Consider the following 26007-nt stretch of genomic DNA (forward strand, 5'->3'; position numbering starts at 1 on the left):
CTAAATCCATCCCCATGAGCTGCAGTTTACTGATAAGAATTCCATGTATCTTGTCAAAGGCATTTGCAAAATCCAGCAGTCTCCCTGTAAACCTATTACCCTCATCCAATTCAGCCCTGACTGAATTGGATAAGGGTAATTATAAAACGTGAGCAAGTTATTGATTCATGATCTACTCTTCACAAAACCATGCTGCCTCCCATACAGTATCCCATTTCCATCTATCCATTCCTGTATTTTGCTCTTGACCAACTTCTCCAATACTTTGACAATGACTCCTGATATGCTAATCATTTGGCAATTTGCTACATCAGTCTTAGAGCCTCCTTTATGCAATGGAACTATTTTCCCCTCTTTCCACCCACTCAGGACTAACCCAGAGACTTAGATTAAACAATATGGTCAAGGGCACTTGACACTTCTTTTGCCACTTTGTGTAAGACTTGAGCTGTTATACCATCCAATCCAACAAATGTATTCAATATTAAGGTTCTGTAATATGCTATTCACCTCATTTCCTGTATAAGCCATCGATTCCCTCATTCCTGCAATATCACTGCATGAATGATGATAAACTCTTGCAAAGTGTTCACTTAGTAATTCTACTATTTCAACTGATTCAGTTACCTTCCTACCATAGGCATTTCTTAAAATCATTCTGCCATGTACATTTTTTCTTTTACTTGCAGCATATTGAAAGAACACTGTTTGGGATTCTCTTTAGCCTGCTTTGCTGACTTCCTTTCATAATCTACTTCTGCTTTTCTTACCACACTAGTTACCCTACTGGTCTGTGCCTTGTGCTGATCGTGTGCCTGCAAGGTCACCTTTCTCTTTAAATTTCATCCTTTATTTTCCAGCTTAATGTGTGTTATTCATCCATTTAACTCCCACTTGATTTACTCTCCTGACTCTAGGTATGCAGTCAGCCATTACCTCCCTCAAACATTCCTTTACCCCTTCCCATGAACTATCAACATTCAGCCCTTGCAGTTTTACATGGCATGGCACTGATCCAAGCAATCTCATAAGCTTGTCGCTTGTCATACTTACCAGTCCAGTAATTCCACATATACCCTGTCTTAACTGAAAATTCCACACATTTATCCACCTCCCGGGTCAAGACCAAATGATCACTCTCACCAATTGGTGGCGACGTGGTCATATTTGTTATAGACAAATCTCAGATGCAATTACTAGCCTGAACACCCTTGACCCCCCCCCCCCAAAGATCCAGTTTTTCCTGATTCTGCCCATCCACTTTCACTTCATTCAACCACAATTTTTCCAGTCTCTAAACACCAAATCCATTCAGATGCAAACCATCCATCTTGCATAAGTCCTTTTGCCTGTCAAACAAACTCCACATACAAACTCCTGCTATATAACCTATGCATCAAGTCGCTATTATGGCCCTCCTCAACTCTGTCATACCATGGCAATAGACTCACTACCTTAACTCTCTCACTCTTTTCTTTTGCTACTTTCAGAAATTTTTTCAAGTTCTCTCTCATACCCTCACTTACATCATTAATTTTTGGACCAGGAAAGCACGATTTTGCCGAACTTGCATCGATTGGCTGAATCGCCATTATAACACTCGCTCCTCAATCTTTCTTTCTCTCCTGATCATGTCCTCATTTTTCTTCTTGCACTTGTTTCTTTTTGTTATTAGCTGATCCACTTGGTATATATTTTTTGCAATCGCTCCAGCTGCTGCTTTGCCCTATGTATCACTCCGAAATTAAAATTAAGTCAGTGTATTTGGAAGAACAATGAGGCACTCCTTATGTGGGAGCCATTTTCATGAGTCTTTCACACACACACACACACACACACACACACACACACACACACACACACACACACACACACACACATTTCAGGCCACTGTTCTCTAAATTTACAGTTGCTAATTATGAAATAATGTTGGCACTGTAGATTAAAAAAAAATCTTCCACAAAAAATGCAGTGGAAAAATAATGAAAAATTTACAAAATGAAGAAAAATCTATTTAAAAATGTAACACTTTCACATTCACTTTGCTAACTTTCATGTCATCAATTCAAACTTAAATGATCTACAGTTCGCCTGAACTATCGTAGGTTCTGCATGATTCTACGATAGTTCAGGCAAACTGTAGATCATTTAAGTTTAAATTGATGACATGAAAGTTAGCAAAGTGAATGTGAAAGTGTTACATTTTTCTTCATTTTGTAAATTTTTCATTATTTTTCCATTGCATTTTTTGTGAAAGTTTTTTTTAATCTGCAGTGCCAACATTATTTCATAATTAGCAACTGTAAATTTAGACAGACAGTGCAATCGATCCAAAGAGGATCGATTGCACTGTCTGTTTAGGTAATCAGATTGGTGGAAACCAATCTTCAGAGATAAATAATCAAGGAGGTGAACATAGTCACTGGAATTAGGAAATGGTAAAGTTACAGATGGAAGCAACAAAGTGAGACAAAGAAATCACGATGAATCAGATGATACAGAGGAGATTCAATGATTAGTATAGAATGGCAGATCTCATAAATGCATATGTTCTGCTCTTCTTACAGAAAGAATCATGAAAAATATAGTTAGGATAGTTAGAAAACTATAAAACATGCCAAGTAAGGTTAAGTAAGGAATAACAGATCAAGTTTGGATGCATGCCTTGCATGAACATCATTTAAATTTAAATTGAGGACATGAATGTACGGAAAGTGAAAGCAGTTTTCTTTTTAAATTTTTTGTTATTTTTACGATTCACTGTTTTTTTTTGTTGCATTTTTTGTGGATTTTATTTATTTTTTTAAAAATCTACATGCAGTACCAACTTAATTTGTGATTGGTAACTGTAAATTTACGGACCAGTGGCCTGAAATTGGTGGGTAAAAGACAAATGAACATAGCTTCTACATAAGAAGTGTCTGGTCTTCTATCTAAATGTAACTTGAACTATGCTCCAACCATTCAGGACAGATAAGGAAGAGTAAATGGTAGCAAGATTAACTAGTAGTTAGTCAAGAAGCATCCTGACATATTATCATCAGGTTTGGTACCACATACTATTTGGCAGTTGGCCTGTGGAACTACTTTAATGTTGTACCTTCAAATAGAGGAGGTAGAGCTGTTGTTCTTTGGAATTATAGCCAAAGCAATAGAGGTTATAATGATGCCAGTGTATTATACATGTTAATTGCATGCATTCTTCCAGCCAGTTTACATGTTTTGTGGGATGTAGTACCTTAACAGTTTATCCTACACATGAATGACTAAATAAAATTATTTTAGCTCTCAATGTTCTTCACTAGTGTTAAAAATATTTTTTCTCTCTCTTATGACACCTCTTTAGTCAGTTAAGGATGACATAATATTTATTTTTCATTATGAAACTCAAAGACATCACATCAGATAATTTCAATGATGTGGAGGACTCTGATACGTAGAAATAGAGAGGTTATGATGCTGGAAGTTGTTTTTACTTTTTTATCTGTTATAAAGGATAAAACCCAATATATAATTAGTAGCATAGCCAAGTGAAAAAACTTGCATAAACTTATCTCTAATCCAGAGAATTTTAATAACAGGGTGTGACACCCTTTGGCAACTCGTATAGGTAAATATGACTTCTTCATTACTTTAACCTTAGTATCACCACCTCTGGGTCTGGCTACCACTGATGAGACCTCAATAAAGGTCGAAACTGGTCTGGATTGGCCCTTCCCTTAATGCATAACATTATACATGTCCACAAGGAGATGTGCTTTGCATTATGGGAGATACTAAGGCAAGTGATGAGAACATATACTACCTTACCTAAGTTGCTTCAGTCCCGAAAGTACTTCAGGCGCAAAATTTGTTTGCTAACACTTGGATAAAGGATAAAACCCAATATATAATTAGAGGTTATGATGCCATTGTATAAGGCCTTGATCAGGCCTCATGGATTATTGTGCACAGATTTGGTTGCCAGGTTTTCATGGTGATGAGGATATGCTGGAAAGGGTGCAGAGAAGATTCACAAAGGTGGTCAGTGGACTTTGGAATGTGAAGTATGAGGGCAGACTGAGAGAATGAAGTTGCAAAGTCTCATGAATGGGAGGAAGAGGGGGGGGGGAGTTATGATTGAGACATATAAGCTAGTCAAGAGTTGTTATCAGGTTGACATGGAAGAGATTTTTCATAGAATGGGAGGGTAGAGCAAGAAGCCATCACTGGAATATTGTAAGGTGAGCACATTCTTTGCATGGAGAGTGGAGTGCATTGCCTGAGTATGTTGTGAATGTGGAGGATGTGAGCAGAGGAGTAGGTTCATTGCATAGAGAGTGGAATGCATTGCCTGATTGTGTTGTGTTGTGAATGTAAACACATTGAATCAGCTTAAGGCACAGTTGGATGAGCATTGTGTGTTTAATAGTGTGTACCTCCCATGATGAGTCTCTGACACCATGGAGATCAGATGTTAATAATAATAACAACTTGGGATTTTATGTAATGCATAACTTAATTTCTAAATTTACACAAATTACAAGGAAAGATATAAAACAAAATAACTGGGGTATGCTACTTACGAACTAGCTGCTGAATTCCTATTTGATGAATCTTTTCCCTTATCTTTGTTGTTTTTAGGAGTACTATTTTGATTATTAATACTAGTCAACGTCACTCCTGTGTCGCTAGTATGACCTTTCTTTTCTTTTTTTGAGATATTATGAAATTCTGGTGTATATTCCTATATAAAATATATAATACTCAATTATTCACAGTTTAATTACATTAAGAAGGGGATGGGGAAGAGAAATAAGATGACATGTAAGTGCAAGGAATGTGACATTAAATTATAGTAACAATTTCTGTTTAGCCTCTGTTGTATTTTCAACTACCTATTTTCTTTCTTTCTCTCTCATATTGGTAATCCCATGCATGAGAGATTCTCTAATTTTTAGTACACGAGCACTGCAGATGGGTAGGAAGTTGAGGAAAAATAAGAAGATTGTTAACTCTGAAGATTGTGCTCTTTTGTAAATATATAAGAGAGGGAAACTGTTTCAAAAGACAGCAGACTATTTGGATGCAAACTATGAAGAAGTGTTGAATAACTGTTACAAATCTTTCAATAAATTCATTAGAGGAGAGCAGAAGAATTGTCAATTCCATGGTTACTGATGAACAGTGACCAGGGAAATTTTTGTAGAAAATATAAGCATCAGGAACTATCTGTGCAAAGTGTGGAGATATCAATTCCTCAGTGGGCTGTAGTTTTGCAGATTGGAGATAGATATGAATATCACTGAGGCTGGAACTAAGACTACATATATTTCTGAAGCAAATACAGAGGATCTGGGAGGTTTGTCTTTTTTTTCCCACATATAATCTATTTCATCTTTCCTTGATTGTTCATGACTGTTGTTTCAAGTGTTGGAATCTGTCAGGAGATATGAATACACAGTAACAGATTTTTTTTTTTATTAAGCCCATGGAGACCTTCACCCAATTATTCTGCAAATCGCAGTGTTAAGAGTGTTCCCACATACCCCTAGTTACACATCCTCCAAGAACAGTGGAGAGAAACTCCAACAGCAAAAGTATCCACTAGCTAAGTTGAAGGTAGTACAGTAAATCTGTACTCACAAAAGAAGAAATATTAGAGTTTTGCCATACCATAATGTCTGACTTAACTCTGAAAATATAAATTCAAATTGATGGAAGAAATAGGAAAAATTAAACTGTATCTTTGCTCTCATTATCATCACAAAATCCTTGATATGTACCCTCAAGCAGTGTACAAGATACTATGACAGTACTATATGGTTAGATTTGTAATTTGGTTACAGCTTGAGTGGTACAAGGACAACTAAGATCATGATGCACCAATACAGATTACAGCAGTATACAAGGCAATAATAATAAATAAATAAAGCAATGGCATGAACAGGTATAGAAACCAGCATATAAAAAACAAATGTAAAAAGTGTATAAGTATAAAGAATTTCATAAAAAACAGACAACACCAACCAGGTATTAGCCTATCCCTTTTTTTTCTCCTATCAACCAATTTCTGCAATCCACAAACCTTCAATCTGTCCTCAGGGAACAACATTCCACAGGCCTACTCACCATAGTCACTCACCTCTGAATCCTCTTCATCACTTCCTCATCCCCAAGAAACCCAGGGGACCAGACCTGAGCACAGTAATCCAGATGTGGGTATGTCAAGGCCTTATAAAGAGGAATAACAACTTCCTTATCTCAACTTGTTGATGTGTACTTCAATAGCCAAGTAATCTTATGGGCTACCTTAGCAATATGTCTTCTAAACTTTAACTCTTTGTCTACCATCACACTTAAATCTCTAGTGATCTATTTATCCCAAAATGCATAACTTTACATTTCTCGACATTAAATTGACACTCATTAACTTTTGTCCATACTGACAGCCTATTTAAATTATCCTGCAAGCTCTATTACTATTATTCTGCCTAATTTCACATCATCAGCAAACAATTGAATATTTCCTTTCAGGCTATTTCCTATATCATTTATGTACAAATTAGCTGTTTTAGCAATTTGCTCATATTTTATAACAATGTTACGGCCGAGTTGGCTAAAGGAAATGGATACACTATGATAATGTTGGATTTTTCTAAGGCATTTGATAGGATACCACACAATAAGGTGTTGCGTAAACTGGAAAATATGGGATTGGAACATAATCTATTGACTTGGATCAGGGGATGGTTAACAGATAGATATCAAAAAGTGGTATACAGGTGTGAATCTGACAGATTTAAGGTAACCAGTGGTGTACCTCTGGTCTTGGGCGCGGGCTGTAGGGTTTTTTCAGGCAGTTTATCTGGTGTTTTTCATCCCGCAAGCAGGCAAACCGGCCCGTGAACACACAGGGATGCAGCCAAGAATACCTTGAAGCATAGGAGTGGCCATTCTATCCTCGTATTTCAGTTACGAAATCCAAGCATGCTTGGAAGGTTGTGGGCCTTAAAGGCCTGTTAAAGCCATTGGGATAGATAGATAGTGGTGTATCTCAGGGTTCAGTCCTTGGGCCATTATTGTTCAATCTATACATTAATGACTTCAAGCAGGGTCTATCATCAGATTTGCAATTGTTTGCTGATGATGCAAAGATAGGCAGGGCAATCAGGGATGCTACTGATATTCAGCAATTACAAAATGATTTGAATAGACTGGAAATCTGGGCAAACGAAAATGGCTGTCAGTTTAATGTTAGTAAATGTAAAGTTATGCACTTTGGCATGATTAGAGATCCCGTGGCATATTATATTAGCGGGGTTATGCTACAAGAAACCGAAGAGGCAAGGGATCTTGGTGTATTGGTGGATAAGAATTTAAAGTTCAAAGGTCACATAGCAAAAGTTGCAAATACAACTCAGAGGATAATTTCTATGCTGAAGCAAACATTGACATGTAAGGATAAGGAAGTTATTTTGCCTCTTTATAAGGCTTTGATAAGACCACACTTGGATTACTGTGCGCAGATTTGGTCTCCCGAGTTCCAAGGGGATAAAGAAGCTGCGGAAAGGGTGCAAAGAAGAGTTACAAAGATAATATCCAAATTATGGGATTTAGATTATGAGGACAGATTGCAAGTATGTGGATTACAGACTCTGGTTAACAGGAGAAAGAGGGGTGATATCGATAGAGGTCTATAAACTTTTGAATGGGTGTTATAGCATTTCAAGTGATGAAATTTTTCGTTATATGGAAGGCGGGGAGAGAACACAGGGGGATCCATGGAAGACTTAAGGTTGTTCTCAGTCAAGAAAGGGGTAAGAGCTAGGTTTTTCTCTCAGAGAGCAGTGAGTAGAATAATTTGCCCTTAGGGGTAGTGAGTGCATCTAGTGTAAATAAATTTAAGGGAAGGTATGATAGCTGGGTTGGGTAATTTACAGCCTCCCTTAATGAGTCCTTGACTCCCTGGAGGTCTCAGATAATAATAATAATTAAACAGCAACGGTCCCAGCACCGAACCTTGCGACACACCACAAGTCACCTGTTTTTGCCTTGATTCTGCCACTCCATATACCACTTTTTGACATTTGTCCAGCAGCCACCTTCTTATCCACTTAACCAGAGTCATATCCATCTCCATTTGTTCTAATTTGTAAAGCATGGTTCCACGTGGTATTCTGTCAAATCCCTTGCAAAATCCAGCCATTTCCTTTATCCAACACAGCTGTTACTCTATTATAAAACGTTAGTAAATTACTAACGCATGTTCAACCCTTCGCAAAGCCATGTTGACCCTCACACAGTACCATATTTTTATCTATCCATTCTTGAATTCTCTTTTTTTACCAATTTTTCTAGTACTTTTACCATCACATATGAGATACTGATTGGTCTATAATTTTATACTGCAGTCTTAGAACCTCCCATATGCAAAGGAATTATTTTGGCCTCTTAGAGCTGAGATTTAAATCAAACAGCTAGTCAAAGGCATTGCAAATTCTCATAAAACCCTAGCTGATATCCCATCTAATTCTACAGCTCTATCTACATTAAGATTCTACAATATCCTAAGAACATCCAATTCAATTTTGATAGAATATTCATCATGTTTTACAATTTCCCAAGTCAAGACCGCATGGTCACTTTCACCAACTGGAGGCAATGTTGTCACCTAGGTTATAGATATTTCTTCTGATCCTATGATTAGGTCCAATACCCTAGTCCCCTCCATCACATGCTGCCTTAAGTAATTATCTTTTTGCAGGTATATAAATTCTATTTCCTTTCTGCCACGTGATTTTTCTTCTTTCCAGTCTATATCTCCATAGTTGAAGTCCCCCATAATAACCACTCGATCTGTACTCATTGTACTAATTTGATGATGCATGTCTTCCAGATCATCTGTGTAACTCCCTGGCCTATAGCAACAACCAACTGTATATTTTGTCTTACTGTCCTTAATCTCACACCAGACTGCTTCAAATAAACAGCCACCCTTCTACCTGTCTTTTATTATTTTTGGCTGCAATTCATCTGCAGTACTCCTCCTCCCATCCTGTCTTCCATGTCTTACCTGAAAATACTAAACCCTTCACATTTTATTTCTGTAACTACATCATCTGTTGTTAGCCAAGTTTCACTAATGCCTATAACTTTTGGCAACATTGCACTAACCAATGGCAAAATCTCCTCCCTCTTGTTCTTGATACTTTTGGCATTAGTATATAGAAACTGCAGCATCCCTTTAGTCTGCCACCCACCTTTACTTCCTGAATTGACTACCCTATTCAATATTTTTGCTTTAGAGACTAGATTCCTAACTTGATCATTCTCACACTGACTATCTTCATGAGTGCCTTCACATAAACTCACTTGCTTCCACCCTAATTGCTTAAGTTTCCCTGAATTTGCACTTCAGCATGCTCAGTGAACAAAGTTCTCTCTCTCTCTCTCTCTCTCTCTCTCTCTCTCTCTCTCTCTCTCTCTCTCTCTCTCCCTCCCTCCCTCCCTCCCTCCCTCCCTCCCTCCAGACACTTAACACAAAAACAATTCAGATGCAGTCCATCAGCATTGTAGAAATCTTTCTTTCCTTCTTTGAAAAAAAAACATAGCAAAAAATAGTTTAAAAAAATAATAATATCTTTTATGAACTGCACACATTTTTTCTTCACAGACTAATAAACTCACTAAGAAGTTAGCACACTAATACATAAGTAGTTAATGTGCACTAGTTTCCATAAATTAAGGAACAAAGATAAAAAATTGCAATAACTCACAGAGGGAAAGGGAAAAAAAAATCTGAAGTCAGGTACATTATGTAACAAGTGACACTGACTCTGGTTATCAATTACAAATCTGTGATGCTGTCAGCGTTATATGTAAATGGCCCATGGAAGAGAAGCAGACGTTTTGGAATGGTTTTTTCGTTTCATGTCTGGAGTAAGAACAAGACATTTTGTAATAGCAGAATTCTTGGGTGTGGCTCAGGTACCAAGCCATTGTAAGACTAGAGCTACTCAAAGTCAGATGGAGGTAGCCAAATGGTTGCATGTGAGTTGTTCTGTGATTCGCTAACAGCATCCTGGAGATATAGAGAAGGAATGCTGCAGGCTACAATTGCAGTGGGTGACCAATATCTCTGATTATATGCTCTCCAAAACAGGAGTGCTATCCCTAATCAGCTATGATCTGGGATAGTACTCCTTCCATTGACTACCACAACATTGGCATCTGCTTTCCCCTATCCCCATGCCACAGGAGAGATTGTTTGAAATAGACCTGTCTCCATGTCAACTGGATACACCACCAATGGGAATTGGTATTTTGTACAGACGTCCTGATTTGCTGTACAAAGTGATACCAGCAGTGCTCTGATCTGAAGAGAATATGTTGTTGTTCCTCTAAATGTCTCTGAAAGGAACACAACACTTATGGTGGAGGTAGTGTGAAAGTTTGGGAAGGCATCTCATTGGATAGATTCACAATCTGCATGTACTTCCTAGTGGAACCAGAAATCTTGAAACTTATAGAGATGAGGTCCAAGACCTCATCTCTATAAGACTTATGTCACTTGCATGCTTTTCCATATACAAGTATGATAGTGAAGTCATTTATACTATAAGATAATAATACAAGTGTTCATGAAGCGAAGCTCGTGGACCAACATCTTCAAGAAGAGACTATCCTACATATAGACTGCATACAGGTCTCTTGACCTTAATCCTATTCAGCATGTCTGGGATGCTCTAGGTAGATGTGTTGCTGCTCTCAATCCCCTACATCTCCCAAAACAGTGACAGACTTAGGTGAGTTTTGTACAAGCAGTTGTTATTACCAACTGAACTCCTGGACACCATTATAAACAGTATGAAACATCGTTTTTGAGTACTGTATTGCTGTGCAGGGTGACTACATTCCTGATTGAAACACTCTGACAATCTCATTTTGACCTCTTACTGAATTAAACTATTTATTTACAATTTTTATAGTGTTTCTTTCACACCTCATATTATATTATATTATACTGCTTTTCAAATAATTGTATAAAAATTTATTATATAGTTTTTGAGTTATCATGATTTTCCTTTTGTTTATGAAAACCAGTGTTCGGTTTTAATACTGGGGGTTACTTCTTCCTATCGTGGATTTTAGGCCAAGTGGCCTGTTCCACTCTCATACCGTCACTTTCTTGGCTTTCCATTCTTCTTTTTTTTCTATTTATTTTATATCCGTATAGTATTTTTGGCTGCTATTGATCCGATTTAGATGTTCTAACCATTTTTGTTTATATTTATTTATATAGCGGTTAATTGGTTTTATATTTAGAGATTGTAAAATTTTTTCATTTGTTTTATGGTCCCACTTCGTATATTCAGCTATTTTTCGGAGAATTTTTATTCCTGCTATATGAATCTATTTTTCATTCTTCTTTTTTATGGTCCATGTTTCACTTCCATATAATAAAGTTAGTTTAGGCAGAATATTATATAGTCTGATTCTGGTGTGTGTTTGTACCAAGAATGGCTAAAATATATTATTTATTATGCTGTTTTGATATTTTAATGTCTATATCTTTTTTATCTTCATATGATTAATCACATCCCAGGTATCTGAAAATATTCACTTGGTCTAACATTTTATTATCTATCACTACTTCTTATTGGGTTTTCTCCTTCAAAAGCCATTATTTTTGTATTTATTTTTGATATTCTCATATTTCATTTAATGATTTTACTGTTTTCTGTAGATCATCTGATGTAGCTAATATAATATAATAAAATACAGTTTGGTCATCTTCAAATAATAGTGTACCTATCTTTATTTGTGGGTTTATTTTTATACCAAATGGATTATGCTGTTCCAGACTGTTATAATTTTAATTATATATATATATATTGGTAGTTATACAGAGTTAAAATTATCTATAGCATTAACAACAGCTTATAAATTGATCACATCCAGGAATTAACATGTGACTGATATATTAGATGACCACAGTAAAGTACCCAGGCTAATGTCTGACAAGTGGAATATTTGCCTGACTGGGGAGCCAGCACAAATTTTTCAAGCCCTGTAGACTCACAAAACTCTCTACAGGCAATAAGAAGTCTAGAGCTGCAGAAACATCTGCAGCTCTCTCTTATCCAACATGTCCTCTCTCATTAAAGGAAGCTACATTTGGATATGCATTTCTTTTGAGTCCCAAACCATGTTGGGATCAAAGGAAATGAGGCTGAAGCTAAGTCAGCTCATTTCTCAAGTTTACATCACCATCTGCTTGTCTCCTACACTGATTATAGATGATCATAAGACAGAAACCTTTATCTCAACAGTAAGCGCCATCAAATTAAGCAATCTAGTCTATGCTGGGACTGTAAACAGGAAGAGATTACTTGGCTCTACATAGGTCACAGAAATCTTACACACTCCTTCCTATTGAGAGGTAATGGCATGGCTGTGTGTAAGTTCTATGGTGCTGGTCACATTTTAATCAGTTGCTCTCATTTTGTTGATGAGCACCATCAACTATTTTAATCATATTCATAATCCAACTGAGCCCTATACACTCAGTCAGATTTTATCAGCTACATTAAATGTTTTTTTGGTTTTAAATTTTTACATCAATAATATTTATTGATATAAATAAATAAATAAATATTTATCACTACATATAGATTGTGTACATATTGCACACAATTTTTTATTTTATTTTTATTGATAGTTGACTAGTTGGGGGGGGGGGGGTATTGCAGTCTTATCTACTGTCTGTATACCTTTCTTTATCATAAGATATAACCAGAATAAACGGTTGATCTAAATATTTCAAATATGTCACAGGGGTTATGTGGCTTAATCAGAGCTGTTTATGCTATTCAACTTTTGGACAAATGGGAAGTGTTAAGTTCATGAATTCTAAGGACTCCATATATATATAGGATCCTCAGATTGATTGACAAGATAGGGTTTTAGCTTTTTGGCAATTTCTTTAGGCCAATATGTAACTATTTTTAATAATTTACATACTTTATTTTGAGATTTGGTAGGATACCAATCTATATTCTGATATGTGGAGGAGTCCTTACAATGACTCATTTTTTTTGTTATAATCCGTCTGATCAATAATGACAGTTGCACTTTCTTTATTAGCTCTGGTTATAATAAATTTTGTGTTCCTGTATAACTTTTCAGTGCTCATTTTTTTTTTTTTACATGGAATATTACTCTTGGGCAGCTTGGATTTTGTCAGAACATTTGCATGGACATGGCCAGTGACTGGCCATGTCCAAATGAATATTATTAGCCACTGTAAGTGATAGATCATAGATGCTAAGTTCCTGTCATTATTTTCAAAACACACCTTTTTTGAGACAATAGCAAAATTAAGTTTTCAATTAAGCATATTGACTGCATCTGCAAAGACTGACTAACCAATGCATGTTCTTTCTTTAGCTGCACACAGTCAGACAGACAGTGCTTCACTTTTGAAGAGCTTTTTTTTTCTTCTTCAAATGATTGAGTGTGAAGAGATTTTTTTCAAATAATGGCCCTTCACTTTTTCAAGTTCTTTAGTTACAGCATTATCAGAGATCACATACAGTATAGACCACATTTCTGGATTTAGGATTGCAAAAACACTCTTCTGACAATACAGTGATTTTAGCTAGCTCGATGAGGATGCTGCTTATCTATAAAATACTTTTAGCTTTTGCTGAATGGAACTTGTCTGAACCTTAGACAGTTAGGTATGGTTTTAGCATCCTGGCATATTGTAATAAAGGTAGGCCAATTGAGTTGTTGTGACAGTTTTAGTTTTCATTTACTTCACTGATGTGCTTTAATTGTTTTACAGTGCCTGCATTGAGTACCAAATACAAAGATAAACTTCTTGGTGGGCAATGTGAGCACAGTAATGTGGACACATGTCAAAAATGACAAATTAGACATATTTGTGTCAATGGTCCAACAGTATCTCAGTAGATGGTCCTCTTCTTTAAATGGAGAAATTTCTTGAGTCATTAGAGAAGGAAGTTTACACAAAGAAAAAGGAAAAGTTGGTCCTTGTTGGAGGTCTTAACAGCAGAGTAGAAATTGAATACCAGACATACAGAATTGTTTTGGGTAAATGTAGAGTAAAGAGCAAAAGCTAATAATAAAGGTAAACACATGATGGATTCTTGTTCCGGACATGGGCGAGTCATTACCAATACCATGTTCCAGCATAACATGTCACGTGTAAAATTTGCAGTTTTACATGTCAGAGCATGTTTATATCATCATAATATTATAATATCATCATTAAGCTGGAGCTGCAAAAAAAGAAACTATTGTGGAGGGAATTTAAAGAGAAAGGTAACCAGTAGGCACAAGAACAGTACAAAGTACAGGCCAGAAGAGTAACTAGTGTGGTAAGAAAGGCAAAAGCAGAATATGAAAGGAAGTTAACAATACAGGCTAAACATAATCCCAAACAGTTCTTTTGATATGCTGCAAGTAAAAGAAAGAATATATATATTATTATTATTATAACTATTATCTGAGACCTCCAGGGACCTCAAGGACTCATCGCGGAAGGCTATAAATCACCTTCAATCACTCATTGCTCTGTGAGAGAAAAACCTAGTTCTTACCCCTTTCTTGACTGTGAACAAACTTAACTTCCGTGTTCTCTCCCTCCACCTTCCATATAATGAAAAATTTCATCATATGCTATAAAACCTATTCGAAAGTTTAGAGACCTCTCTCATATCATCCCAATTTCTCCTGTTAACCAGTCTGTAATCTGCATACTCACAATCTGTCCTCAATCTAAATCCCATAATCCGGATATATAATCTTCGTAACTCTTCTTTGCGCCCTTTCCACAGCCTCTTTGTCCCCGTGGAATCCGGGAGACCAAATCTGGGCACAATAATCCAGGTGCAGTCTTATCAAAGCCTTATAAAGACAAAATGACTTCCTCATCCTTAGATGTCAAAGTTGCTTCAACATCGCAATTATCCTCTGAGTTATATTTGCAACTTTTGCTATGTGACTTTGAACTTCAAATTCCTATCCACCAATTCACCAAGATCCCTTGCCTCTTCAGTTTCTTGTAGCATAACCCTGCTAATAAAATATACTGCTGGAAATCTCATCATGCCAATGTGCATAACTTTACACTTGCTAACATTAATCAGACAGCCATTTTCGTTTGTCCGAATATTCAAATAATTTTGTAAGTGCTGAATATCAGTAGCATCCCTGATTGCCCTGTCTATCTTCACATCATCAACAAACAATTGCGCATCTAATGTTAGAACCTATCAAATGTCATTAATGTATAGAATGAACAATAATGGCCCAAAAACTGAACTCTGAGGTACACCATGGTCACCTTAAATCTGGCAGATTCACACCCGCTGTATACCACTTTCTGATATCTGTCTGTCAACCATCCGATGATCCAAGTCAAGAGTTTATATTCCAATCCCATATTCACCAGTTTAGGCAAGAGCCTTTTGTGTGGTATCCTATGGCATAGTATACATGCCTTAGAAAAATCCAACATTATCATAGTGTATCCATTCCCTTTATCCAACATAGCTGTAACATTGTTGTAAAATATGAGCAAATTGCTAAAACCATGACATTCTTTAGTCAACCCATGCTGCTCCTTGCAGAGTATAGCTTGTTAGTCTACCCATTTCTGTGAGTTCTTACCAACTTCTCTAAAATCTTTACTACCACACCAGAGATACTGATAGGTCAGTAGTTAGATACATTAGTTTTTGCACTACCCTTGAACAATGGAAATATCATACATCTGTTCCATTCCTGTGGTATCTGAGCTGAGACTCAAGTTATACAAACATGTGAAAGGTCTAGCCAATTTGGCTGAACATTCTTTAGCAAATGGGCAGATATTCCATCTGTTCCTATAAACAAATTCTTATCCAGGTTATGCAACAGCACTTCAACCTCATTTTCATGACCCTCTAGCTCTTCATCCAATGTAGCAGTAGAACTGTGCACCATGTTACATACAACTGGTTGATGTATCTTAGAAAAGTGAGCACTCATTAATTGAACAATTTCATTAGCTTCCGACACTAGAGTACCATGTGCATTCAATAAAGTTATTCTTGCATGGACAATTTCTTTTCATACTCTGATTTAGCTTTCTGCTAAATCAGAGTATGAAATACTCGTTATTTTTCTGGCCAGAGTTTTATATATTTTATAATTCCTCTCACTCTTGTTCTTTCCACATTATCTTCTTCTTGTGGATGTCTTGCTTAATAAGGTTGCACATCCATTTCACTCCCAACCTATTTGTTCTTCAAACACTAGGGATACATTCAGATACAGCCTTATTTAAGCATTTTTTTCAAATATTTCCATGAATTGCTGACATTTTTCCCATTCAGTAACTGATACCATGGGACCAAAGATAGTATATTCTCTTAAGTTGATCATAATTTCCACCTTTCTAGTTCAACATGTAACTTGTTCTAATCGGAGAATCAATACAATTAAATACTTCCCAAGAAATCACGGCATGATCACTGTCACCAAATGGTGGTAAAATAACTATATTCTTAACAGAGATCCCTTCTGACGTTATGAGCAAATCCAACACTCTTTGACCTCGAGTTCCTTCTTTCACATGCTGCTTGAGAAAGTTGATCTTCATCCCCTGCAACTGAATCACCAGGTCTGTAGCAACACCCACCATATATTTTGTTCTGTTAGCCTCCCCTTCACACCTGATAGACTCAAACTGACCGCTACATTGGACATTGTTTTCTTGCATTCTGTACCCTAACTAGACTTAAGTCATCTAATATCATTAGTAGTACTCCTCCTCTTCCTCTCCTATCTCTTCTGTCATTCATAAAAACAGTATACCCATTACAGTTGATGTCAGTTACCATATCTGATTCTAATAGACAGGTTTCACTAATGACAACAATCTTAGGCCATATCATATTTGATAAAGCAACGAACTCAACCTCTTTGTTTCTGATGCTCCTGGCATTTGTGTATAGATGTAATAAATCACCACCTTGCCTATTCTTATAATTAGATATGCAATCTATTTGGCATTGTCGTAGAATTTTTCTCTTTTCCCTCCCACAGGCATACTTAAAAGGTCCAAACCCAAAGCATATTTTCCCACTCCTTTGCCACATACATAAACATGTTCAAAGACATTCATATCTTTATCACATTTGCATACAACATTTGAACTTTCACATACATTTTTCCCATTCCTCCCTTGATGATTTAGTTTCCCTGATTCTTTCATTGGATCTCATACCAAGAAGTAATTTCTCCAGGCCCCTGATGCTAAATGAATTCAAGTGCAGGCTATCCCTCTAATACAAGTCTTTTCTGCAATCAAACTCACTCCACACACGAAATCATTTGCTATCATTGCCCTCCTTGTTAATTTGGTACTATCATATCTGGGTAGCAAACCTACAATTTTTACTCTTTCACATTTCTTTCTCATTTCTTCCAAGACCTTTCATATGGCAGAATGATTCTAATGAATGCTGATGGGAGGAAGGTAACTGAATTAGTTGAAATAGTAGAATTACTAAATGAACATTATGCAGGAGTATATCATCCAGGTGGTGATACTGCAGGAATAAGAGAGCTAAAGGCTTATATGGAAACTGAAGTAAATGAAATGGAGGTGCATAGAATATAACAGAACCTTAATGTGAATACAGCCATGGAATTGGATGTATACCAGCTGAAGTTTTATGTGAAGCTGTGAGGGAATTATCAGTGCCTTGACCATATCGTTTAATCTAAGTCTCAGCTCTGGGTTAGTCCTGAGGGGATGGAAAGAGGTGAAAACAGTTTCATTGCAAAAAGGAGATTCCAAGACTGATGTAGCAAATTACTGACTGATATCAGCATATCAGGAGTTTTTGTCAAAGTATTGGAGAAGTTGGTCAGGAGCAAAATACAGGAATAGACAGATGGAAATGGGATACTGTATGGGGGTGGGGGGGACAGCATGGTTTTGTGAAAGGCAGGTCATACCTCAGTAACCTGCTCACATTTTATAATACACTGACAGCTGAGTTGGATAAAGGTAATGAATTTATTCAGATTTACAGTGATACTGCTGGAGTTTGCAAAGGCCTTTGAAAGGATACCACATGGAATTCTAATCAGTAAACTGCAGCATGGGGGATGGATATAGGGTTGGTGAGATGGATAGGAAGGTGGTTGATTGAGAGGTATCAGAGAGTAGTTTATTCAGGAGTAGAGTCCAAAAGAAGGTCTGTGCCTAGTGGCATGCCAAAGGGTTCTGTTCTAGGACTGCTACTGTTTAATTTGTGCATTAACGATATAGAAAAGGATCTAAGAGGAACTGTTCAGTTATTTGCTGATGATGCGAAGTTGGGTAAAGCAATAGTTAATTTAGCAAGGGTGATATCAAAATTTTGCAAGATGATTTAGATAGATTGGCAGACCAGACAAAGAAGAATGGATGTCAGTTTAATGTGGTAAAGTGTAAGGTTATGCATTTTGGGGTGAGAAGTTTATCAGCTATATACAACATTGATGGAACTGTACTCCAGGAAATTGACGAAGCCAGAGACTTGGGAGTGTTAGTGGATAGGGAGTTAAAGTTTAGGGGACATATAGCAAAAATAGATAAAGCAGCTCATCAGATTACTTGGTTACTGAAGAATACTTTGACAAGCAGAGACAAGCAGGTTATTGTTCCTCTTTATCGAGCCTTGATAAAACCCCATCTTGACTACTGCATGCAGATCTTGGCACTAGGATTTCTTGGTGATGAGGACATGAAGAGAATCCAGAGGTGAGTGATCAAGATGATAGCAGGTCTATGGAAATGAACCTTGCGAGAACAAGTTGAAGATTTGTGGGTTACAGAAACTAGTTGACAGGCAGAAAAGGGGTGATATGATTGAGATATACAAATTGCTGAGGGGTTTGTATAGGATTAATTCAGAGGAAATTTTTCCGAATAGATGTGGTGGTGGGAGAACTAGGGGGCCATCCATGGAAACTGAGTAAGAGTGTTTAGCAAGGGTGTTAGAACTAGGATTTTTCTTGGAGAGTAGTGAATTGAGTGTAACAGGTTGCCATAGTCTGTTGTGGATGTCATAACTGTGAATGAGTTCAAAGCAAAGTATGATAGATACTGCACAAATGTTGGATAGTTCTTGATATAATAATAATAATAATAGATGTATACAAATCTTTAAGACAAAAGAAATAAGTCAAGTTTCATTGACTATGTTATTGTCACCAGCAATATCATCAAACCAGTTCAGGACACAATTAGTATACAAGGGATGATCTGAAACAGGAAGTGATCATTTAATTTGAGCAAGATTTGAATACGGAATATCAAATTGATAAGAAATTTTTAAAAAGAATTAAGGTCAAGCTGCTTTCAGAAGTGAACTTCAGACTCAACTATACAAATATTCTAGAAAAAAATGAAAGCATTTGAAGACAAGAATTCAACTTTGAAAACTCATGCAAACTCTGAAGAAACCTTTGATTAATTCAGCCAGGAAAGGATAAGGTGAAGTTAACAAGGAGAGAAAAAAAATCAGACCATGGTGGATACAAGAAGTGAAAGAGGCAGTCCTCAAAAGCTCCTATCAAGTAAGTTAACAGACATAAGTTAACACCATAAGAGAATACAGAGAAAAGTAAAAACAAAGCAGCATGTGAAAGTAACTGAAAGTCTTGAGAAAACTTGAGTAAGAATATATCAGGAAGGTGGCAAAATGTTTTGAAAGTTAGTGAAAAAGTTTAGAAACAGAAGAAAGAGTGCTACTAAAGAAATTAGAGACGATAAGAGTGATATGAAAACTAAAGTGAAAATATCTTAGATGTTTAAAGTAATTATTTTGAAATACAGGGTGATCAAAATTAAAGTATTCCTGTTTAAGGCCTCGTGGAGAGCCACCCAGTGATCGAAACGTGTCAAGCAGAAGAAATATATTGGGGGGGAGGGATTCCAAAATTCACCACCAGGGGAGCTGTATGAGGTACCAAATACAGATGCAGTAATTTTTTTTTGTGTGTGTGTGTGTGTGTGTGTGTGTGTGAGAGAGAGAGAGAGAAAGAGAAAAGGGGACACAAGCATAAGTGACACATTTTATTCACTTCCATTATGCATTCATGGGCTGTGCTGTTCAATGTGCTGCCCTGTATGCCACAAACTGCATTCTTTGCACAGTGTGTTCAATGACAGAACACACACTGGTTGGGACTGATGTTGTGTACATGCTATGTTATGCTGTCTTTCAGTGCTGGCAAGTTATTAGGGTGATCCTGATAAATCTTGTTTTTGAGAAATCCCCAGAGCCAGAAGTCAGAGGAGGTCAGATCATGTGAATAAGGCAGCCATGTAGTGGGAAATGAATGGCTGATCGCGCTGGCTTTCCTAAAATGTTTCTCGAAGAACCTCCTGCATGGATCAATCAATCTGTGGAGGGTCCCATCCTGATGAAAATGACTGAATCCATGCAAAGGAGTTGCTATAGCTGTGGCACAACAAAATTTTTTATCATATCATGATACCTCCCAGCAGTAACTGAGCAGGTCACAGGACCCAAATGGCAAATGTCCTCAAAGAAGAATGGTCCAATAATAAACGAAGCTGTAAACCTGCACCAGACAGTATGGGTGAATGCAAAGAAATTCATTGAATTATATGTGGGGTTTTGCATAGCTCATACCTGGAAATGATGGATATTGACAGCTCCATTCAGGTGAAAGTTAGCCTCACCTCCCTACAAAATTATCCACAGCCAGATAATGTCCAACTCCACTTGAGCAAGGAATGTTAAAGCAAATCTCATTCAACTTTCAAAGTCCTGAGGGTGCAAATCTTGAAAGGGTAGAAATGTAGAATCTTCAGTAGAATTTTCCAGACAGTTGCATAAGGCACATCCATGTGCATCTTGATATAGCATGTGCACTGCAGGAACCAACACTGTTATTCATGGCCTGCTCCACAACAGCAGTAGCAACTTCATTCACCTGTTGTGAATTGGCTTGTAATTTAAATTTAACCAGATTTATCACTGCTCTTGAATGTCTGGGGAAAGTCTCCCATTCCTGTCAGCAAACTATTTTTTGTTAATGTATTGGATAAGTCAGTCATTTTAGCAGAAACTTGTCAATGGATATGACATGTTTCTGTTATATCCTATGGGGTGGAAAGGCTTACTTTCAGCTTAGAGAACACACTGAAGTTTGGAGGGCTCATGTAACATTAGCCCTCCATACTTTTCCATATGATTAGGCAATATATGATTCAAGTAAGTTTTTCCTATATTCTAAAAAGAATGCCTTAGACAGAAACTAAACAGATACAACATAATTACTCAGATCTGGCTTACAACTGACACAGAAACTATTACATTATCCCACTGGCCACACATCTGCAGCATGTAGAACTTCTGAAATGGCCCTCATAAATAACACAGAATGTTTTGTTTTTTCAAATATCTTTTTCTTCATTTTTTTCTAACAAAGAGAAGGAATAAAGGAAGGGAAAAGAATAAAAAATATTTATATAAAATTATACATAATTTTTATAACATTTAAAGTGAAATATCTAAAAAAAAGAAATGTTACGTTAAAAATGTACATAAAATATTTTTGAAAAATTACTTAGGTGGTAATAAAAGATATAGTCATAATTATTATAAAACCACAACTACTTAGTTATTCTATAAAAACAGCAATGGGAAAGGATATGACAAGCCATCTACCACCACCAAATTGCTACCAGTGCATTTCAAGTAAAGCATCATTTTGATTAGAGTGAAAAGGATGAGAAACTTTAGGGGTCAAGTAAGCATTAATCTGGACTGCTCAACATAAAAAAAGTTACAGTATGGTTTCTGTATTTAAAAAAAATACTATACACTGCTTATAATTCTAATCTATGAAATGTTGAGCATCCAAAAATAGTTTGAGCGGTGACTAAATCTGTGCAAACTGTTAAGGAATCAATCACAGCAAGGAGATAATTGAATGTTAAGGAAAGACAAACAATGTGAGTAAAACAGGGCAGCAGAAAGTGCTTTCCAGGTGCTAAGGAAATATCTAGGTTGAAGGGCATTGTAAAAAATAAGGACCAAAACAGACAACTACTACTAAGGAAGTCTGTTTGTAGCAACAAGCAAAGAATGATTACAGGCAGATCCTCTCCAATTCTATGCTGATTCACAAGGGTGATGCCACTTTCTGGAAATGAGCCCTTCTTGTTCCTCCCTATGATGTCACGGAATTCTTCAGAATAATCCTAAATGACGGCAAATTAAAGATATAGCATTAAAAAACTGCATTGTGCAAAGTTTTATTGTATTTGTGTTTCGTTCACTGATGTGAACTGTTTGCTTATTTGCATCTGATTTTGGTAATTTCCACAACTTGATTTTAAGATCTTAACAACATGTTGGCTAATTTCTTTTTTAAATCATTATTGGGATGTAACAAAAACTTTAAGAAATAGTCTACTTAATATCCAATAAGATGAAATCAACACACACACACACACACACACACACACACACACACACACACACACACACACACACACACACACACACACACACACACACAGAGAGAGAGAGAAATGGCGGTGGTGGGGAATAAGAATTTCTTTATTTCTCTCTCTCTCTCAAGATAAATAAACAATAAGTCACTTGTGTAAGCATTCCAAATAAAAAAATAATGAACTCAAAACAGTGGAGTCCATATTAACATCAGCTACTTTTTTTAAAGAATTCAGGGGGGGGGGGAGAAAAAAGAAAACAATGTACCTCGAACTGTGGCCAGTTCATTGCCATTCCTATTCCATGCTTATTTGACCACCATTTTAGATCTTTTGTAGCATCGGCGTTTTGTATAGTATGTCTGTACTCCTCATAAATCTGGGGTAGTCTATAAAATAAGATAACAAAAAATCATTAAATGAAATATGTACATAAAAATGTCAAATGCACTCACATATATGACCTTAAAATTCCAGCAGTATTGTAATATACTATGATAAATATAATTATAATTTCAAGATGAATCTAAATTGAATATATTTAAAATTAGGAATACCTACTTTTAGGTATTCCTATTTTTAAATATATTCAATCTTATTTAATCTAATCTAATTTTATTGGCAGCATTTTACGACAATATGCCAATGACATCTAGCTTTAAGCTAACCAGATAAAAGTCTATTATTGTTCAAAAACTTCATAAAAGCATTTAAGATTGTTATAATCTTAAAAACAATTAACAGTTCTTACTATACTGGTACTCTTTAAAAGTACATTGATATAACACAGAATTATGGCCACTTGCCTGGTATCATATTAGGCTGCCCATTTCCCCCATCCCACCTTCTCCACTGTTAACAGTCTGCATCAAACATTGATTCCACTACTCTATTCTCAAAATCCTTGAATGAATGAGAATGTGAATGTCACATTCTCTGGAGTGTGTTCTGTAACTAGGCAAGTTACAGATCACACTCCAGAACATCCCACGGCTTTCTGAGCGGGCTGATAAGAACTCACTTCCCCCATTCATGTGTGATCCTTAACTTATTCTATATAGTGTGAACCTGGTGATAAGATGCATTACTGTCCTAGAAGATTCTGTCTGGGAATGTACACCATAGCATAGAGCATATAGCCTATCATTAGCTTCTGGTTAGCTACAGCAGTCATACTGTGGTCAATACACAATTCATATTTCTTGCCTAGTTACAGATCAACTTTCTTCCAGTCTCTAAATGTTTCAGATATGAAGCTATTGTTGGATCCTACTTCGTCTTAATCTATACTTTGGATCCGATATTTAGTTATTACGATGTTCTTAAACAATTGATAGGTTGCTAGTTGATTTCTAATCCAAATATAGAGAAAAATCTATATTTATAGACTGCGCCACTCTATATCTGAATTAGTTCAAGAATTGAAGAAAAACCAACTCTCAACTATTTCTCCTTTATATGTTGTTATTATGTTTACAGGCCGAGTTTGTTCAACTTACTTATCTTTCCCGCTTTGGTTCGAATATTTTTATGGATGGTGCAGTAAAAGATTCAAGCAAAATACAACTTCAGATTAACAAAAACAAACATTTAATTTAGGATCACAAATTCTACACTTAAGTTCAAATCACTAAATGAGATATTATAAACATTTTAGCTCTTCTGATAATACAGTCATATAATTTTAAGCAATGGTAAATCTGTTGTCCGAAACACAGCCTTTACAAAATTCAATTAAACACTTGGTAAAGCTCAAAGTCATAAAGTTCTTTGGTAACCACTTACACAAATATCTCACAGTGACTTAAGTTTCAAATACAATATAATGGCAGCAACACTTTTTCACAAGTATACACTTTTAAATCCACACTTCAGCTAATCTTTGCAAAAATGTTACTGTTAATATAGGGATATTTTAGGAGGAAACACACATATCTCTGCATAGGAATATCAATGGTTGGAATATTCTTACCGGTAATTTTCCTTCTTCATCTACTTATGTACGAACACTTTTTATAACTTTATACACTTTAAAGAATTAAGGCACTCATTAAAACAAATCTTCCTAGTAATAATTGAATTAATTAACGGTCACAATTCACATGGTTAAATGTTCTTGCATGAAGTAAAACGCTTGTACTATCTTAGACATTACTTGACCAATTCATTATTCTACTAATCACTCATGAACTAAGGTGACACACAATAATTCCTTAACTTGAAGTTTTCATGCACAGTTGCCTATTCCTCTGGCATTCAATTAATCTTTTAGCCACTATAATTCTTAACACAGCTATCATTAAACTCAACCTTGTTGCCTCTAATTACTCTCTAGTTACTCCATGTTATGCTTCAAGTTTCTGCGTGTCCTTGAAAAGTCGGCCCTGAAATTAAATCTCAACTAAAGTACAGCTAGTCATTTAGTAGTCACTTAGCTATCTTCCATTGCTTCATTTGTTATTCTGCAACTTACTAGCTAACCTGCTCCACGACTAGCAGACTTTAATTAGCTACTTGAGTGACTCGCTAATATCGCACGCTGATTCCCCGAATCACTCTCCTTTTTTCTTTCCTTCCTCCGAATGCCAAATTAGAATATCCTCTCTTTTTTCAGCGTTCCTAGCTTATATAATAACCCATATATCCCTTCTTCCCGCCTAAATTGTTCTCGTGCTCTCTTTAACTAAAATCCTTTCTAGTAAACTTTCAACATTCTCCCTCACGCTCTGTTCCAAACTCATGCAAGCTATCTAACATACATTTCCATGACAACAGAACAAAATATAATAAAATTGAGGCATTGCATAACATTATACCTCTACAAACAGGAACAAATAAAGAATATTTACATTTCAATTAATACGCAGTTAAATGTTAAATACAAACTCCTATAATATTAACATAGCAATAAATAAAATAACTTAATAATATTTTAATACAGAGTTTTTTCCTTATTAGTACACATACTTGATTAAATAATTAAATATTAAATCAACTTATAGGTAGTTATATGAATATTAATTTATAAATAAGTGATTTACATTAAATATTTACAAATGTAGCCTTTGCCATGGTGGATTATGTTGGATTCTGAAGAGAGTATTAATAATTTAAATTTCTCTTCATTCAGAATCCAACACTATCACTATTAACAATAACCCTTTATTTTTTATGTGTTCTCTGCAAGTGTTTTCAGCAATGAAAAAAGTCCTTATTCTAAAAAGAAGTAGTGTATTCTTCACATTGTTGAATAGTGGTCTAGTGGAAACAGTCCTTCCAGCAAATTGTTTGCTGGGAATATTGTTAAAAAGACTTGCTACATCCATAAGTTCTATTGCAGTTCATCTGCTTCCTGGAACAGTCACTGTGATTTAAATTGGGACTTAAGTATTAGCCTGGCTTTGTTTTACTTGCTGAAATGGTCATTATCCAATGCATGTTGTGCTAGTCCACCACACTAAATATACTTT

At 36.0% G+C, this 26007-nt stretch overlaps 1 protein-coding gene across 3 annotated transcripts in view; it reads right to left on the reverse strand.

The window, feature by feature from the left end:
- Positions 1 to 26007, reverse strand: part of Synd (protein kinase C and casein kinase substrate in neurons protein Synd) — a 323165-nt gene that overhangs the window by 55546 nt on the left and 241612 nt on the right. For all 3 annotated transcript variants that reach the window (XM_090394452.1, XM_090394450.1, XM_090394451.1), the window contains exons 7-8: positions 22806 to 22926; positions 4566 to 4726 (exon numbers count right to left, since the gene is read on the reverse strand). In XM_090394452.1, the coding sequence (XP_090250578.1) occupies positions 4566 to 4726; positions 22806 to 22926 (282 nt within the window). The remainder of the gene's footprint in view (positions 1 to 4565; positions 4727 to 22805; positions 22927 to 26007) is intronic.

The sequence above is a fragment of the Typopeltis vanoorti genome, chromosome 6, assembly GCF_054136105.1.
Source record: "Typopeltis vanoorti isolate ZY-2024b chromosome 6, IOZ_Tvanoo_1.0, whole genome shotgun sequence".
NCBI lineage: Eukaryota > Metazoa > Arthropoda > Arachnida > Uropygi > Thelyphonidae > Typopeltis > Typopeltis vanoorti.